This window comes from Hemicordylus capensis, chromosome 3 (assembly GCF_027244095.1).
Source record: "Hemicordylus capensis ecotype Gifberg chromosome 3, rHemCap1.1.pri, whole genome shotgun sequence".
NCBI classification, from domain to species: domain Eukaryota; kingdom Metazoa; phylum Chordata; class Lepidosauria; order Squamata; family Cordylidae; genus Hemicordylus; species Hemicordylus capensis.
This window is the reverse complement of record NC_069659.1, coordinates 272,900,138-272,918,897: the sequence shown is the minus strand read 5'-3', so window position 1 is coordinate 272,918,897 and position 18,760 is coordinate 272,900,138. Positions and strand designations below refer to the sequence as shown.

General features: G+C 43.9%; 1 protein-coding gene across 7 annotated transcripts in view; it reads right to left on the bottom strand.

The window, feature by feature from the left end:
• CCDC186 (coiled-coil domain containing 186) overlaps window positions 1-18,760 on the bottom strand; it is a 55,016-nt gene that overhangs the window by 36,147 nt on the left and 109 nt on the right. The window contains exons 1-3 of one of the 7 annotated variants that reach the window (XM_053312706.1): window positions 18,054-18,568; window positions 10,378-10,485; window positions 184-890 (exon numbers count right to left, since the gene is read on the bottom strand). In XM_053312706.1, coding sequence (XP_053168681.1) covers window positions 184-863 — 680 coding nt within the window. In that variant the 5' untranslated portion in view covers window positions 864-890; window positions 10,378-10,485; window positions 18,054-18,568. Of the gene's footprint in view, window positions 1-183; window positions 891-2,946; window positions 3,255-6,595; window positions 6,808-7,228; window positions 7,356-10,377; window positions 10,486-18,053; window positions 18,569-18,760 lie in introns of those variants that run through there. The other 6 variants (XM_053312704.1, XM_053312703.1, XM_053312707.1 and 3 more) reach the window with 6 other exon arrangements.

Here is an 18,760-nt window from a genome sequence, read left to right as displayed (position 1 = left end):
TTTGTGACAAAACTTGGAATGCTCACCTAAGGCATAAAATAACCTCTCAACTTTTTTAGAACTAAAAAGGCTCCAGCAAGCAACAGTGTTTTGTTCAAGACCAGAGTTTCACCACAATATCTCAGTATAGCTACTCAGCATAAAACGTGCAACAGAGAAGATTTATCACCATCAAGTACTCACTTCTTTATTGTGTGCTCTTGTTGCAGATATTTATCTTGCATGTATTTCTCAAATATGGCCAAAGCAGCTTTACTCTTGCATGCCCCATTTGGAAGTTTATGGTCTTTCAATAACTCAGTGGATAACAGTTCAGACTCTATCTCCTCTAACAAAGCTTCTTGAGAGGAAGCATTCTGTATAGTCGAGATAAGGTTCTTGGTACAATCTGTGTCATAAGGGCTTTCTGAGCAGACTCCATCAGACCTTTTAAGATGTTCATACTCTTTTAGATCATGCAATAGGTCTGTCAAGGATTGATCTGAGCCACCAGTTTTTGAAATTTCTTGTTCGCAGTCCCCACCAGGTAAGCTATCTGCTTTCTTAAAACTTTCTCTTGGTATTTCTAAAGATTTAGAACAACAATCTCCACCTCCATTAAAGTCTGGTGTAAGCTGTGCTTCAACTATGTCCCCATTTCTCCTTGCATCAGTAGCAGCTGGACTGGTATCCAACGCCAATGGTTCATTTTCGGTATTCAAACTGCTCTTTTCACCTCCAGGGTCCTCAGTATGCAGACCATCCTGAATTCCCAGGGTTCTGCCAGTTTCCTCAGAAGTTAATGAGCTGGAAGACCCATCATTGGTCTTTGACACGTTGAGTGGCTCTAGAGTAGTTTGCTCTCCTGGTACGTGCTCGTCCATCTTTCCACAAAGTTGCTAGGGAGAAAACTGAAAACAAAGGCAATTTATGAGAATGTGCAATCACCTCTTTCAGGTTCAGCAGCCATGGATGATCTTTAAGGTAACTCAGCATGAACTGATTCAAAAAACCTTGGACCTGAAGTTTACAAATAAAAAAAAGTTCTCAAGCCAGTTTACACGAAAAGGAAATAAAACTCTTTTTTAAAAAAACTTATAGCCTCCATGTGTTCAGAGTCTTCATCTTCCAATGTTTGAAAGAGATTCTCTCATAGGGCATAACTACCTGCAGACGTCAAGTGGTTTAAAGCTTAAATCCTAGAATACTTTCTGGGAGTAAATCCCATTGAACTCAAAGGGGCTTACTTCTGAGTAGTCACGCTTAGGCATACACTGTAATAAGGGTATCTCAGGGCCATGTGGACTAGCCAAACCCTCTGGTAGGGATGTGCACAGAACCAGTGGGGGCCGGGTTGACAGTGTGGGTGGGATAACTTCAGCAGGGGAGGGTGCACTCACCCCTCCCTCTGCTTTCCCTCCACCAGCAGTGGCTGGGAAACCAGTCCTGCGGGGCGGCAGCATATCTCCCTCCCACTCTGTCCACTCTTCAGACCAGAAGTACGTGGAAGTAGTTCACGCCTATTGCCAGTCCAAAGAACGGACGGGATGGCAGGGAGGTACACTGCCGCTCTGCCAGACTGGTTTTCCAGCCAGCGCTGACAGGGGAAAATTGGAAGGAGGAGTAAGTGTACCTTCCCCCGCCCTTAAAAGTTATCCCACCCCCACCAAACTAATCGAATTGGCCAGTGTTCGAACCTGTTCAGAGGCCTCTAAAAGTGCCTCTGAACAGGTCTGTGTACATCCCTACTCTCTGGGGGGTCACAGAAAAAAATTCAGGGCCACTCAAAAAGGGGGGGTGGGACTATGTTCAATTCCTGTGCATGGATCCTTCGGAGCTTGTTACGCCATTGGTTAAATGAACTATCTCCATACTCCACCACAAAACAATGTTTTCTACCTGGGCTGCACAACTTTGGCCCTCCTGCAGATGCTGTACTACAACTCCCACCATCCCTGACCATTGGCCACTGTGGCTGGGGACGATGGGAGCCGTCATCCCAAACCAGACGGAGGGCCAAAGCTGTGCGGCCCGGCTTCATACTAAAGCTAGATTGCATGACACACCCCATGACCAAACACTAGCACTGTCTCACATGGCCCTGCTGAAAAAATGGGAGCCAAATATCATGGGAAGGGAAGTCACCTGGGAGCTGGTCTCTCAATCTACATATTGAGAGGAAACTATGAAGCATGTACACTTTTAAAAAATTGGTTAATTTTTTAAAAAATGTCTCCCCTTTTTCTAATTACTCCACCCGATTAATTAATGAGTCCAGTCTGGAACTCTTAAAGGACCTGCCACTGTGTGTTTAAGCTATCATGACCCCAGTCTGTGGAGCCAGCACTTGCAACAACTACTTGAGCAGGGAGGGGACTCTGGTGGATCGCCCCAGATGTTACTCACCTCCAGGAGCAGCCTCTGTCTCAGCTGGGAAGAGGCTGTAGAACCAGATGCTAAGCTATGACTTTAAAGATGGGAGATGCATGTGGATAAACTTGCATCCCTCATCCATTCAGCCCCAAAACTATCATGGGTGGGGTGGGTGAGTTTTCTTGGGCTCAAAGGATTAACACAAGACTACACACTCATTTATCTCCTGTTCATCATTAGTAAATAGCCAGCAGACAGCCTGCTTCCCCCTCTGCTTTTCCTTTGTTGACCTTAGGAGCCAGAGGCTTGCCGTAGGACCATGGCCAGTAGTAACACTTGGCATCTGATGCCTGAGAAATCTGGTCTCGATCTAATGTGCATATGGTGCAGAAGCTTGACCAGTGGAAAAGGAAGGTTCCTCCACTGCTAAGAAAGCTTGTGTCCTAGAGGAAGCCCAATTTCTGATAGGCAAAGAAAATGTAATGCCCTGAGCACATTCAAGTTCATGGGAAAACTCAGCCCATTCAAAGTACTTCAAGATGCAATCAACTTGAGGAACTCTCTCTGAATATGCAGATTTGGGAACAACAGTACCTTTTTAGTTCTGACCATCACCCGGATATGCACTGGTCCACACCTTTCCCAAGCCCCTGTCTTCTGAGCAGGAAATTGAACGTCCAGATTTCCCCACTTTGCAGGAATCCAGTGACATACATTGCCAGCTACTAAACCAGAGCTGGGCCTAGTCAGACACCTGTAATGTAGGGATGTGCAGAACAGTTCATAGTCTGAACGTTCTGACTGCAAACCAGGCCATTTTGAGTATTCCGAGCTCAGCAACAGAACAGCCTTCAAATGAAGGGCCTGTTCCGAGCTCAGAACAGAATGACCCCATTCTGAGTCAGAACATTCCAAAATGGTGCTCTTCTGGCCTCTACGCACACACAACAGCCATTTGTTTGTCAGCACCACCATGTGAATGGGCGCCATGTATGTGCAGTTGGCCAGAGAGTGCGCCATTTTGGAATCTGAAATGGTGCTCAGAACATTTTCATTGTTCCAACTCAGAATGGGGTCAACATGACATTTGCCTGCTTGGGACCCTCAGTGCTCCCCCAGATTGCTGCAAGCCCCTGTAGAGCTACACTCTTGAGTAATACAACTGCACAACACCACCTATCCTTGCCCTCTTCCAGGAAGACCAAATGGGAGGACCCCTTCAGCAATCCTTGGCATGACACATGATGCCAAGTAAAAGAATTCAAAGTATTCAGGAAAAGTATACAAAAATTTTATCTCCACTTCCAACTTTACATTCTGTCCTTTCTCCCTCCCCACACCCATGCATAACCATCACTTTCTTGTGCCCCCTTCCCATTTGGCTTGCCCACATAACCATCACTTTGTATTTGTTGTACTGGTGCCCACCAGTGTTCCCTCTAACAGGGATTCCCAGATGTTGTTGACTACAACTCCCAGAATTCCCAGCTATCATGGCTTTTGCTTGGGGATTCTGGGAGTTGTAGTCAAGAAAATCTGGGAATCCATGTTAGAGGGAATATTGGTGCCCACATATTATTGCCTGCACAAATTGCTTGTATTTGGTGCAACCAAGATTGTCAGCTACTCTCATTTTGCTTCTGTTATTTCAATAAATTTCATTTCTTGTTTCATAAGCCTAGTCTCTGAGCTCCTCTGAAGGTACTCTAACAACCTTCTGCTTGTTAGTCAAGCATTTCCCCGCTGCACCATTAGATGGCTCATCTGATAGTTACCATCAAGGTATTCAAACCAGTGATGGCATCAGGGCCAAATAGGGAGAAGGAGCTTACTCCCACACCCCTCCAGCTCCAAAGCCGTCTGTGTGCGTGTGCACACACACACACGCCAAGGAGACTGGTTTCAAAGCATTTAATAGGTCAATTTCACCACCCCTGCCACCCTTTAAACGGCAAAGGACCCTGTGGGTGAGGAGGATGAAATTGGGCAAGACGCTTAATTCCCTTCAGCTGAAAATGACTCTCTGTGCTGCTAACATTTCCTGGCAACACGAGGACAGTAAGTATATACAGACTTTGGTCCCCATCAAGGTTTTTTTCTTTTTCTTTTTGGGAGGGAATGGGAGGAGCCCTGGTGCCTTTATTAAAACAAGATTTTCCTCCACATCTCAGGCATCACCACCAGTGTTCAGGAACCTCTTTTGCCCCTTCTGCTACACAGCACTTTGCACCCGGGACATCCAGTGAATTAATCAAGACAGCCATTAAACATTTTCCCCATAGTAACCAATGGTATATTGTTTTAAAACACTAACTTCCAACACACTGCAACATAAGATTAACAAAAAAGGAGATAATTATGAAATACAAATTTCCTGATACTGATCATAATTAGTAGCATGACATTTATTTCTTGTTTTTATGACAGCATATTGCTGGAAGTCCCCAAGGTTTGTACAGTGCACATTAAAAACCCAGCGCCTTGTACAAAATTATACATTTATTCATTCACTTAAGCAAGAAAATGGTAATGTGTGATTTAATATTTACTGGTCAAATCTCCTTATACGCACCTACATATTACTATGAACTGCTAATAGTGGAACAATGCAAAACACTTATTTTTGCATTGGTTAAAGACTCTATGATTTAAACAAAAAATGTTCCCCAGGTAAGAGATCCCTTTTATCACTGAATATCAAAGAGTACCAAGCACAGAACAAAGAGCTCCTCGTTTTCTCTGCTTCTTGGATGTCTTGAGGTCTAGAGAGCAAAGTAAACAGGATGCTCCAGTCTTACATTTTCATACAGGCAAAGAGGGAGTCATTCCATTCATGGCTAGCAACAAAAAATGTTTTGCCTTCGAAATATAAAGAAGAATGAAAGACGTTTTTCACCAGGATCTGATGTTTACTTAAACAGTACACACCAATTAAAGAAATCAGACCACAAATGCAGTAGATATAAATGGGCAGAATGATAAGCAGCCATGCTATACAGGGCGTGCTTTGTAAATGTGTTTAGGCTATCACATTGAATGTGAATGTTCTCTTTAAAAATAATTAGTTCATCAGAAGTCTTTGGAGACAATATTCATAATGCTAGCTGGGCTGGGCGGAGAGCATCTGTGCCTCTGGCCGGCCCACCCAACGCCGCTGTTCCCCCACCACGCCGGCATGCCCGACTTTCTGCCTGCCCAGCCGACAGGCCTCTCATTCTCCCCCCACCCCCCGCGCTTTCTGGCGGGCTGGCCGGCCCGCTTCCTCCCCCCGCCCCTCATGCTTTCTGACTTGCAGGCCGGGCGGAAAGCCGGCCTGCCACCTCCTCCTCCTGGCAGCCGGGTCAGGCCAGCCTGCCACCTCCTCCGGCCACCGCCTTCTCCGGCTGACCGGGCCAGGCCAGCCCGCCTCCATTGTCTCCCCTCCCTGTCGCTATCCACCAGGCAGCTGCTCTTGCGAGAGCTGCCACGCATGGAATTAGTGACGAGTACGTTTAGGAGAATTAAATATATAGATATTGCCAATAAATACATTTTTACTCTCTCTCTTCAAAATGAATGTGTATGTTTCATTTCTTTTTTTAAAAAAGCAAGGAATGAAATGGGTGTATCTCCTTGCATATTATTATGCTAATAGATTAATTAATAGATAGGAATAGATTAATGGGGAAAGCTTCAAAACAAGCAAGAATGAAATCTAAAGAATTGGAGAGAAAATATAAAGATTTTATGGCATAGAGCTGACAAAACATAAGAACATAGGAAGCTGCCATATACTGAGTCAGACTATTGGTCTATCTAGCTCAGTATTGTCTACCTAGACTGGCAGCGGCTTCTCCAAGGTAGCAGGCAGGAATCTCTCTCAGCCCTATCTTGGAGATGCCAGGGAGGGAACTTGGAAGTGAGTCTGCAAAATCTATGGAACAGGATTTCAGGGGCTTCATCTTGCCAGGGCTTTGGGGAGATTCAAGGGGAATGAAGCCAAAGGCTTGTGGCTTTGGAAGTACAGGAAAAGGTATTTCCAGTAAGACTGCATTAGAAGTTATTTTACTTTCTGTGTGTTGCTGTGCATTTCCTATCTGTTTCTGTCACTGAGTAACTAAATTTTCTGTGCCACCTTCGAGAAGATCTCAGCGTTTTAAATATTGTTGTAACCAAGTGTTTTTAAGTGCAACCAAAAAGCTGAATCCTAAGGTCCACTATTTTGTAACAACTTAATAAAAGGCTTTTCTCTGTTTTTACAAACCCTCAGCAGAAAAGGTGTGTGTGTAGAATCATCTAGTGCAAAAACGTCTTCAAGAGCTCAGCCAGCTATCCTTAGCTCTCACCAAGTGCAGGCATATACATGTGGAGGCAGTAGTTTTTATGTTTTGGCCTATTAAGAAGGGGAAGCCAAGTTGAAACAGCAATTTTTAGTTACTCCAATTCCCATTAAGAACGATTATTAAGGATTGGCTTGGTGGCAGCAAAATCTACAGGAAATATAGAATAACTAGCCGATGCCCGCACAGAGCATCTGTTCACTCTTTGGGGCTGGCTACCTCTCCCACCACCCACCTGCCCAAGTCTCTGGGCAGGCCGAGTGCCGAGCCCAGGCTGCCGGGCTGAGTGCCACGGCCGGGCCTGTCGCCTGGCCGCCCCGTGGCCGGGCCCGCCGCCACCTGGCCGCCCTGCAGACGGGACGGGTCTGCCGCCGCCTCACCGCCCCGCCACCGCCCGGCCGCCCCCCGGACAGGACGGGCCTGCCGCCGCCTCACCGCCCCGCCACCGCCTGGCCGCCCCCCAGACGGGACGGGCCCGCCGCCGCCTGGCCGCCCCCCGGACGGGATGGGCCCGCCACCGCCTGGCCGCCCCCCGGATGGGACGGGCCCGCCGCCACCTTGCATCTGCCCAACCAGCCAATTCTCCTGGGTGCGCCAGCCAATCAGCGCCACCTCGCATCCACGGCCGGCCTGGCCCAGCCAGCCGCCGCTGCGCATCCATGGCCTGGTCGGGCCAGCACTGCCGCCACCACCTCGCATCTGCCCAGCCAGCCAATCCTCCTGGGTGCACCAGCCAATCAGGCGCCTCCGCCACCCAGCCAATCAGCTGGGCCGCCGGGACGCACATTCCATGGCACACCCAGGAGAAATAAATAAATAAATATAAATATATAAATATATATATATATATTTGTATGAGGAGCCCACCGAAGCAGCTCAACAGGGGTGACACAGTGTTCATTCCCCTCACATGAGCAGGTCTGAGTGGAAGGTTTGTTCATTACAGACATGCCCTCCAAGAATTTGTCTAAACCCCTTTTAATGCCACCCAAGCTAGCAGCCATCAGCACATCCCATGGCAGAGAATTCCATAGATTACGTGCTGTGTGAAAAAGTACTGGTTGGTCCTAAATTTCCTGACCTTCAGTTTCATGGGATGGCCCCGGTACTAGTGTTGTGAGAGAGGGAGAAAGTTTTCTCTGTCCACTCCATGCATAATTTTATACACCTCAATCACATCTCCCTGTAGCCGCCTCTTTTCCAAACTGAAGAGCCCCAGATGCTGTAGCCTTGTTGCAATGCGCAAATCTTGCACACTATACCCTCAAAGGAAGATACAGATAAAATAGGTAGCCATAATCCTTAAAAACAAAACAATACAGGGACCTTAACACTATTAACAGATAAGGCAGTGGGAAAGGCAGGAAGTGGGCAGAATAAAAACGTCATTTTGGAATCAAGCTTTGTAACTGAGCAAGGGGTGTCTTCAAAGGGCCTTTGAATAATAATAATAATAATAATAATAATTTTTAAAAAATGAAGATGTAAAAATATTATGGGACTTCTGACTACAAACAGACAAACATCTGCCACACAATACACCAGATATAACTGTAGTCGAGAAGAAAGAAAAACAAGTCAAAATAATTGACATAGCAATACCAGGGGATAGCAGAATAGAAGAAAAAGAAATAGAAAAAATCACCAATTACAAAGATCTACAAATTGAAATTGAAAGGCTGTGGCAGAAAAAGACCAAAATAATCCCAGTGGTAATTGGCGCCCTGGGTGCAGTTCCAAAAGACCTTGAAGAGCACCTCAACACCATAGGGGCCACAGAAATCACCATCAGCCAATTACAAAAAGCAGCTTTACTGGGAGCAGCCTATATTCTGCGACGATATCTATAACAACAGCAACAACATTGACAATAAAATTCTGGCATCCCAGGTCCTTGGGAAGGACTCGATGTCTGGATAAAACAAACCAGTCAATAACACCTGTCTGACTGTGTAAAATAATAATAATAATAATAATAATAATAATAATAATAATAAGCATTTCTATATCACTTAACTTCACTAAGTTAAAATTGGCCACCAGGAGCGGCGGCCATAGAGCCCCAACTGCAGTGTGGGCCAGGGAGAGGAGCCCTTCTGCACTGCAACAGGCTGCCTCTCCACTATCCACACAGTGCTATGTGGGAGGACTTCCTAATGATCCAATATCAGGGGACCACCACTGTGCCAGGCATGTGGGCATATGAGCAATGGCGACCCGAAGAGGAAGAGATTGTATGGGGGAAGGTAGGTATGATCCTGCCTTCCCCCCAGCCCCTGTGGTTGTGAGAACTATCTCCAGATTTGGCCACCAGGAACGTGCACGTGTGCTCCCTCCTACCTACCTTGTATGGGCTTCAGTTCTCCCCTGCATTTCCTGGTTTGCAGCAACCATCAGGGTTTTTTGTGACATCTGAACTGGGCAAAAAATGGTTATCACAAACCATTGTTTGCCTTCAAGCCACAAGCCACTTCAAACCGGTGGCCAAGCCATTGTTTTGTTACATCAGAACTGAGAAAATACACTGACAGGAAAAAAAATGCAATTTCATCCTCCCCATAGCACATCAACTGCAATACTGTGTGCATTACAGGATGTTTAAGTACCATAAGCATCAATTGGTTGATTATAACATTATTCCCAGAGACCCTAGAAGAAACTGCCCCTTTCAGCTGCTATGCTTGACAAAAGAAAAGATGGATTTTGTTTGAAGTTCAATCTGCCTCTTATATGCAGCACAAGAACTAGTGCTAGTGGCAGCCAAGATAGGAGACTAAAAATAGCCCCACTTTTAATTAGCAGAGGGTCTTTCCTTTACATGATGATTTTGCTTCATAAGGGGGGGGAAACAACATGACACAAACACAGCTTTGGTTTTTAGATGAAAAGCTTGAAACTGTGTAGTTAAAGGCAGAAGGACGCATACTAAATGAGATGAATAGCAGCTGTGCACTAGTTCTTCCGCTCAGCTGTAGATTTCTTTGCTTCTTATTTCCTCCCCACTATCTCAAGATTTAATATTAATTTCACAAGAATTGTCCTAGCATTATCAGAGTTGTACTTTGGTCAAGATTCAGTTTCAGAGGATCCCCAAGGTAAAATGCAACACAACGCACTGCTTAACCCCTTGGAATGGATTTTATCCCACCTAGTGCAAGGTAATGGTTAACAAAACAGATTAACACGAGGAACATTATATATCTATATACGGAGAGACTGGGACAAATTGATTCCTGTACAACTGGAAGAGAAAAATCTTGGGTTTACCAAAGTGAGATTTCCAAAGGTTTGCAATCAGAATGGAAAAGATCACATACAAGAGTCAGACTATTTAAGACAGGCCTTGACAAATGTTCTTTGGATCTAGGAGCCAGCCCATTGACACTGGACAAAATTACCTATTTAGTGACAGACATTCTGGAGGCAAAGGGTAAATGGCTTCTTTTTATCTCCTCTACAAGTACATGCTTAGAACAGAAACAGGGCTGCCTGGGACATATAACAATTTTATTAAATAACTCTAACTCTGTTGTTTAGGCATTACAGTTAAATTTCTAGGCACCATGGCTCCCTGGCACCTGGGTTTAACAAAACCAATTGATTTAGTTTTAACTAATTAAGCCCTGGTTTAACAAAACAATAAATAGCATTCAAAGAGGACAGAAGAGGAAGTATAGTTGGACAAAACAGTGCTTCTCTCACTCACCAGGATGGTAATACTGTAGGAGAAACTGTTGGCAAATAATTTCTTCACTGCATTGTGTGTGTGTCTCTCTGAGCAGAGAGAGAGAGAATATGCCAGCAGTGTCCTATCCTATGGAGGAAACCATACACACCAGTCATTACTCAGGAGCTGTGAGCAGTTTTACAATACTGCACATAGGAAGGGAGCCCAAAGATCTACTGCGGGCCAAAGAGGGTCTAGCAAGTGCTTCACCAAGGTCTTACCACGGCAGCTATAGTTATAGCTTGGGCCACTCTGCACAGCACACCGGCCTACAATATTTTCCGTATTTATAAGACAGTAAAGATACACTTAAGTTTCTTCTACCATACTGGATGACTACAAAGTGCAATGTGCATTTGTCTTTGCTATCTGGAATGAGCATCAGAAAAGATGGCTAAGGCACAGATTCTGACCATCTTCAAAGGACATTTAAAGTGTCTTTCCTTCAACACTAAGGGCAGTCTGTTCTTAAACACTCAGTAATAAGGAGCAAATATGGAGCAGGACTTTCAGTAGGACATCACTTCTCAGCAAACTTTGGTCTCCCTTCACATTTGTTGAAGTGCTAGATGTCTTGCTATCTTCATTTCTTTTATGTGTATATTAACTGGCGAGTACTGTTGACAGTGGATTACAAATTGAAATACCTGAGAATCTAAATTTTTTGTTCCTATATGTAATGTAATTTGAAAACAACTGTTCTTTTTAAGAACAAACGTTTTTTTTTTAAAAAAATATTACTTTGATTTTTTAAAAAGTGCTAGATGTCTTCTTGAAGCCGTCATTAAGAAAGAAAGTATATCAATTCCTCCTCATATTAGGGGTAAGTTAGGATGGGGGTTCCCAACCTTAAAAACACACACACGTACCTCTTATGTCACAAGCCTTCAGCTCAGGCACCCGGAGAGAGAACGAACACATACCCACACACACAAAAACACAAATTCATGGGTTGCACAGTTAGAGAAACAGGCTATTCCAGTCACTGGCTCACATCCACACTGTTATTCAGAAGGAATCTTATTGAAATCAATGGGACAAGTATTTGTGCCCTATTAATTTCAATGGGAATATACTAAGTGCTAGTTTTCAGAGGCCCATCAGTCAGGCCAGGGAGAGAGGTACTTGAGCTTCAGTGTGTAAACCAATCAGGAGCAAAGAAAGAGGGTCTCCTTCCTCCCCTCCTGCAGTGGCCACATTGCTGAGGATGCTTTGGCTTCAAGCCAGAGATCCTCAGATGGGGAACAAAGAGCATGGCTGCAGCATGGGAGACAGGAAGGCTCCGAGTACCCCTGGGAGCACTTTAAGTACCCTTAGGGGCACTAGTACCCCCTGTTGGGAACCCCTAGATTAGGAGATAGTAATCCTATGGGGATTATTAGTGTATCAAGCATGAATAAAGACAAAATCCCAATAAGGATTAATTGTTTACAGATCTGAGCTTAAATTATGCTAGGGTTCTCAGTCTCAATATAAGTTGTAATAAGTAATAATAAAAATAATAAAGAGTTCCTGCGAGCATATGCAGCGCTTTCTTCACCACAAAGTAGCACAGACTATCCCCACACACTAAGAAGGAGAAGACCTTTCAGAGTAGGCAACATCACTTCCTGGAATATTTTGGCCCATACAACTTTCTTTGTATATACACAGCAGTGCTCAGTGTCTATTTTAGGCCATGATGATAATGCTCACATATATCCTATTCATATATATCAGGAAGTTGTCAATGGTAAAATCAGGTGGCATTCCTCCTGCCATAGCATGCATTAACAGCTAAAAAATCTTGAAGTTATTCTACAGACATAGTCTGTGGTCACAGTAATCAGCAACTACAAAGTCAGCTAGCATTCCTTCCTAGATGAACACAAAACATTACCTTTGCCCTTTCTTTGCCAGTCCCATAAAGTATACTACAGTACAGCCACTGTTACCAAGCAATGGTTACCAATAACTGTTCCAATGCTGATGTATATGCAGACAAGCATCAAATGATGGCAGTCCTGTGACAAAGACGTGAAGGGGGTGGGAGGAATAGTGATGATCTGACAGAAGATGGAAAGCAGTGATGTGCTTGAACCAAAAAGAGAAAGGAACTTGAGTCAAAACCTTTCTGCTACATTTTGTTTTCCATTTAAAAGAGTGTAGGGAACTTTTGTACTGAGGCTTAAAGTTACTTTAGTCCCTATTAGGGATGTGCATGGAACCGGTTCAAAGAACCGTTGGCTCCGTCTGTTCAAAGGCAGCGGGGGTGCCACTTTAAGAGTGGGAGAGGGTGCACTTACCCTTCCTGCCAGCATCCTTTGTTTAGAAAGCTAATCGGGGCGGCAGCATATCTCCCTGCCGCCCCATTGCCCGGATGTGGCCGGCAGTCCCCAATGCGCCTGTGTGTGCCGGCATATCCATGATGTGCACATGCCGCTATACGCAGGTGCGTCGGGGACTTCCGGCCATATCCAGCCAACAGGGCAGCAGGAAGGTACACTGCTGCCCCGATTAGCTTTCTAAACAAAGTACGCCAGTGGGGGAAAGCAGCAGGAGGGGTAAGTGCACCCTCCCCCACTCTTAAAGTAGCACCCCCACCACCTTTGAACCGCCCCACCACGGTTCCGTGCAGGAAGATGCTGAAAGGCATCATTTTGTACTGCGCGCGAGATGGCAAAGTAACCCCTTCCTATATTCTACCAAAGAAAACCACATGGCTCTGTGGTCAGCAGGAGTTGATACCGATTCGACGGCGCAACCTAGCTTTAATAGTAGCACCTAACAAGAGCTACTGTATGGAATCCCATAGAATTCCATTTTATCTCCAATGCTTTTTAACATCTACCTGAAACCACTGGGAGAGTTCATCAGGAGATTTGATGTCGGGTGTTAACAATATGTTGACGTCACCCAAATCTATATCATCCAAAAATGGCTTAACCTCCCTAAATGCCTGCCTGGAGTCAGGAATGGGCTGAGGGAGAACAAACAGAAGCTGAATCCAAACAAGACAGAGGTACTCATTCTGGGAGGTCAGAGCTCAGGAAATGGTTTAGTGCTGCCTGTTTTGGATGGGGTTACACTCCCCCGGAAAGTACAGATATGTAGTCTGGGAGTTCTTCCAGACCCAAACCTCTCCTTGATATCTCAGGTTGAGGCAGGGGCCAGGAGTGCTTTCTATCAGTTTTGGCCAATTCCCAGCTATATCTGTTTCTGGAGATAAACGACCTTAAAACAGTGATGCATATGCTGGCAACATCCAGGCCTGACTACTGCAATGCACTCTATGTTGGGCTGCCTTTGTATGTAGTCTGGAAACTACAACTGGTGTAGAATGTGGCAGCCAAGTTGGTCTGCATGGCTACCTGAAGAGACCACATTACCCCTATGCTAAAAGAACTACACTGGCTGCCAATAAGTTTCCAGATAAATTACAAAGTGCTTTTTATTACCTATAAAGCCCCAAACAGCTTGGGCCCAGGGTATTTAAGACAGAGCTTTCTTCTTCATGAACCCTCATAAGGAGAGCTGGTCTTGTGGTAGCAAGCATGACTTGTCCCCTTAGCTAAGCAGGGTCCTCTCTGGTTGCATATGAAAGGGAGACTAGAAGTGTGAGCACTGTAAGATATTCCCCTAAGGGGATGGAGCCACTCTGAGAAGAGCAGAAGGTTTCAAGTTCCCTCCCTGGCTTCTCTAAGATAGGGCTGAGATTCCCGCCTGCAACCTTGGAGAAGCTGCTGTCAGTCTGTGAAGACAATACTGAGCTAGATAGACCAATGGTCTGACTCAGTACGTGGCAGCTTCCTGTGTTCCTAACCCTGCCGCCTATTAAGATAATCAGGGGAGGTCCAGTTTCAGTTACCACTGGCTCGTTTGGTGGTGACCCCAAACTGGGCCTTCTCTAGGGCTGCCCCGGGGCTCTGGAACACGCTCCCAAACAAAATCAGAACGTTCCCATCTCTGGCTGTTTTTAAGCAACATCTGAAAACACACTTATTTTATCAGGCTTTTAGTTCATAATGTTTCAAAGTTTTATCAATAGTTATTTTGTATTGTTTTAAATGATCTAATGTGTTAATTGTTTATGTTTTTAACCTGTAAACCGCCCACAGATCTGTATACTGTATTTAGCTGAATCCAATACTAGGTTTTTTCCAAGTTCTTTGATGTTAGAAATTGGGATGCCATCTTAAATTCAGAGTACTGTTCCTTTTAGACAAATACAGATATAACTTGTATTTAGCCTCTATTTCTTAAGGGGGTGGTCTTAAATTCAGGGTTGTCTTCTATTCAGGTAAATACAGTATGGGACAGTATATAAATGCAATAAATAAATGTATGCATTTATTATTGGTGGCCAACATGTTCTGCAGCATAACCCAGGTAGTTCTGAGTCATACGAGGTACTGTGGGCTCCTAAGGAACCACCAGACTGGAAATAATGTAAATCGCGCTCCTAAAGTGTGAGTGTGCAACTTTAAATATTTGCACTCTTGCACAAGACCACTAGTGGTTCTGAAGCAACATGGGTGACTCAGAACCACCCACATTACACTGTGGAGCATATCAGTCTATTATTAACAAATAGTAAATAATGTACTCCATTTCTTTCTTTTTTTTACCCAATTTGGTTGTTAAGCAATGGAAAACTGTATAGATATATTACTCAAGGCAAAAGTTAAAATCCACCATTAACACTGTCAACCTGATCCTATATGTATAGGTCACCTGTATCAGCATAATACAGCTAGAACTGTCAAGAGGCAGAATAATAGCAGAATCCTATGCATGTATATTCAGAAGTTAGGTTGTGTCCAGTGGGGTTTACTCCCAAGCTAAGTGTGCACAGGACTGCAGCATTAAAACTGCTGTAGGCCTTAAAGTAAATCAATGGGGGACCCCAACTTGCTAAGTTGCACCACCCACCACTGGCCCCTAATTTCTAGCTAGATCTAATCTAATCTAATCTAATCTAATCTAATCTAATCTAATCTAATCTTTCTAGCTAGATCTAACTGCGAGCAAGAATATCAATGCCACATCTCCTTCAGGCCCAGAACTCCAAGCAAATACATATATTGCTTAAAGATAAATCAGGCCTCAAAAGCAGCACTCTAATATTTTTAGAAAGGAAACTCTATTATGCTTCAGGTCAACTGGTACCCTATTAAAAGACCATACTATTAGAAGTATAACAGAGCTAAAGAATACAGAGAAACCAGCTTGAAATATCAATACAATGTTACTAGGAGCATAGGAAGCTGCCATATACCGAGTCAGACCATTGGTCCATCTAGCTCAGTATTGTCTTCACAGACCGGCAGCAGCTTACACTGAACTGATGTACTAGGTGCTGCGACAGATGCTAAATGCTCATTCTGCACACAGAGCTGGTGCGGCATAGTGGCTTAAGGCTGCAATCCTATATATATTTATGGGAAGAAGTCCGATAGAGTTGCTAGGATTGTGCTGCCGAAGACTGAGGTATTAATCAGGACTACTCTGATTTGAATCTCACCTTTGTCAGGAATTCACCTGGTAGCCTTAGACAGTCACTCACGCTGTCTCAGGTGCAAAATGGGGATACTACTTACTTACCTTAAAACATTAATGTAGTGATAACAAGATAATACATGTGAGGTACTTTAAACACTTAAAATACTAAACAAACACTTATTAGAAAACTGATTCAAACATTTTTGTTCCAACAAGATTTTTGGAGATGGGCCAATAAATATCTGCTATTTCAGCTCTTAATACTACTAGTGTAATTGTTTTTAATATTTCTATTCCCATATTAAATATTACAAAAATATTTTGTAAGCTGCTGAAGTATCTCTTTTGGCCAGAAAATAAGTGCAGGGACAGGAGGGAAAGGATAGAAGTTTATCATATTTTTTTATCCCACCAAACAAACCAACAAATTTGCTTGACAGCAGCTCATACCATCTGGCCCCAGAATATCATAACTAAACATAACAAGCCTTTTCAATAATAGTTCCTTTGTTCAGATGCCCCACAACAATCATCAAATGCATGAGATCTAAAATTAAAATGTGAGACAATCTGATAATAAATCCTGAAAATCACTTAACTTAAGTTATATGGTTAGCTTACACCCACAATTAGTTTTCTTTCAAAGAAGACAATGTTCCAAAAAAAAAGAAAAAGAAACCACCAAAGAACAAGAATGGGTGGGGAGTAAGGCATTGTTAAAACAAAGGCTTCCGTACTATGAAAACCTTTATCTACCAATTCTTAACAGACTTATTTGGATTGTAGAATTAAACACATAGGATGTGAGCCCTGGAACTCAGTAAGTCCAGAAAGACCCTTGTGGCAGCATCAAAGGAGGCTGCAGAAACTGTGTGGAATCATTTTATGAGCCAATTGCTTTCTGGGACCTGGGCCATAACATAAGTGACTTTGTTCATATCGCTTTTACAGGCAAAGGGGCCTCCTAGTTTTCAAACATGGAAGCCACAGAGCCCATTATTTATAGCTCCAAATCAAGACAATAAGACATGCTGAAATTCTATGCACACTTACTTGGGAGTAGGTCCCACTGAACTTAATGGGACTTATTTCTCAGTAAACATAGCTCTAAATCTTAAGAGACTATAAAGGAACAACTTGAAAGAAGAACAAAAACAAGAGTAGATAAAGATTTCATTTATCTTCTCTGTGATTGGAGGCAGGGCAAACAGTAATTAATATTTTCCATGAAGAAAAATGCCAACAATGCAAACAGATAATGCAGGATAGGAGGTACGGTAGCTGAACCAGGAAGTAGTACAAAGATTATCAGGACTTTAACCTCATCTAGAATAAGTATTTTATTTCATCTGCTCCTGAACTACGTTTAGAAGAATTCTATGACTGAATCTCAAAGTAAAGAATGAAGTCCTGCCCATAGCAAGGGCTATGGTTTATAAGGAACAGAATGATTTAATTTTTTATTACATATTAATGATCCTTTTAATAACTGCAGTGTCTACTCATATTTAGAGAAGTGTCAGCAATTGGGTCAAAATGCTAAATGTCCTGAACAATGTTGTCGTTATGTTGACACATAACAAGGAGAAATCTTAACAGAGAGACAAGACCTGTAATGACACTGACACAAACACCTGTACAAAGGTATCCATATAATGCTAACCAGCAAGTAAATATAGACTATCCCTCAATCATTTAGTGTGTGACCTTGAGGGCAAAGCAGTCATCTCTATCAGTTTTCTTCCTGTAAAACAGGTACAACAATGTTCATGTGATTTTCAGAAAGAGAGAGAGAAGGACTTCATTTATCGTCTATAAAATATCTGGGCAAAAGAAACCGTAGAAAACTGTAAGGTGTATCATCAGCACCAAGCAGTATAATTTACTGGTCTACGAAATGATCCACTTGGGAACGCGGGGTGGGGGGGGTTGGAGGAAGAGGTGAAAAGCCAAAGGCTCAGTATCTGTCATCAAAATCATATCAGGAGCTTAAAATGCATCGAACCTGGCACAGATAGGAAATGAAACCACTGAGATAAAATGCACTAAGCAAGACCTGCTTTTTCTGCCTAGTAACAGGTTCTACGTCTGCCTCTCCCAGCCTACATATATTAATCTGTATTGAGGTTAAAATCATTAGATCTTCACCCCCTGCCCCCTCGGGAAGCTCTTACCAGTTTGCTAGGGAGCTGAGAACCAGAGTATCAGTTGCAACAGTAGCTGCTCCCCCATGGCTAATCGTGAGTGAGGGGAGGATTCTTCCCTCCTCTGGCTCCCGCAGCAGCTCCTAAGCGGAACTGAAAGCTGACACATCAACAAAGATGGCTGCCGCAGACACCAGAGCAACTTCTGCTGGGGAGGAGGAGCGGAGGCGGGCCTAGATCTGCTAATCTGCCTGCAAAGGAGGAGGAGAGCGGGACTGGCGATTTTTTTGAAGCAGGCGAGGAGTCAGTGAGAGAATGAGGCGCGCGCCGGGAAGGTTTCTCCTCTGCACACCTTGCATTGCATTTCCCAACAGCTTGAGTCACACGCCCTGAAGCTACCGTCATTTTTCTCAGGCGTACGATGACTAAGAATTATAGTAAACCGGATGGAATCGATGCCTCCTCCTGGTACCTGGGCGCGTCTAATCAGAATTCTACCACACGGGTTTCAGAGGATTATAGCTGCTCTTGGTGATGTGGCTGCATGGTTCTACCTCGCTGCCACAGAGCACAATTATTTCAAAGTAAAATAAAGTCCATACGATTAAACCCCTTATTTCCTTTCCTCTACCCATAGCATAGCTCACAAACCACCGTATTACAGTGGAAGCAGAGTGATTATATACAGATACCACTTCAAGTAGTTTGTGTCTTTATGCTTTAAAGCATGCGTCATA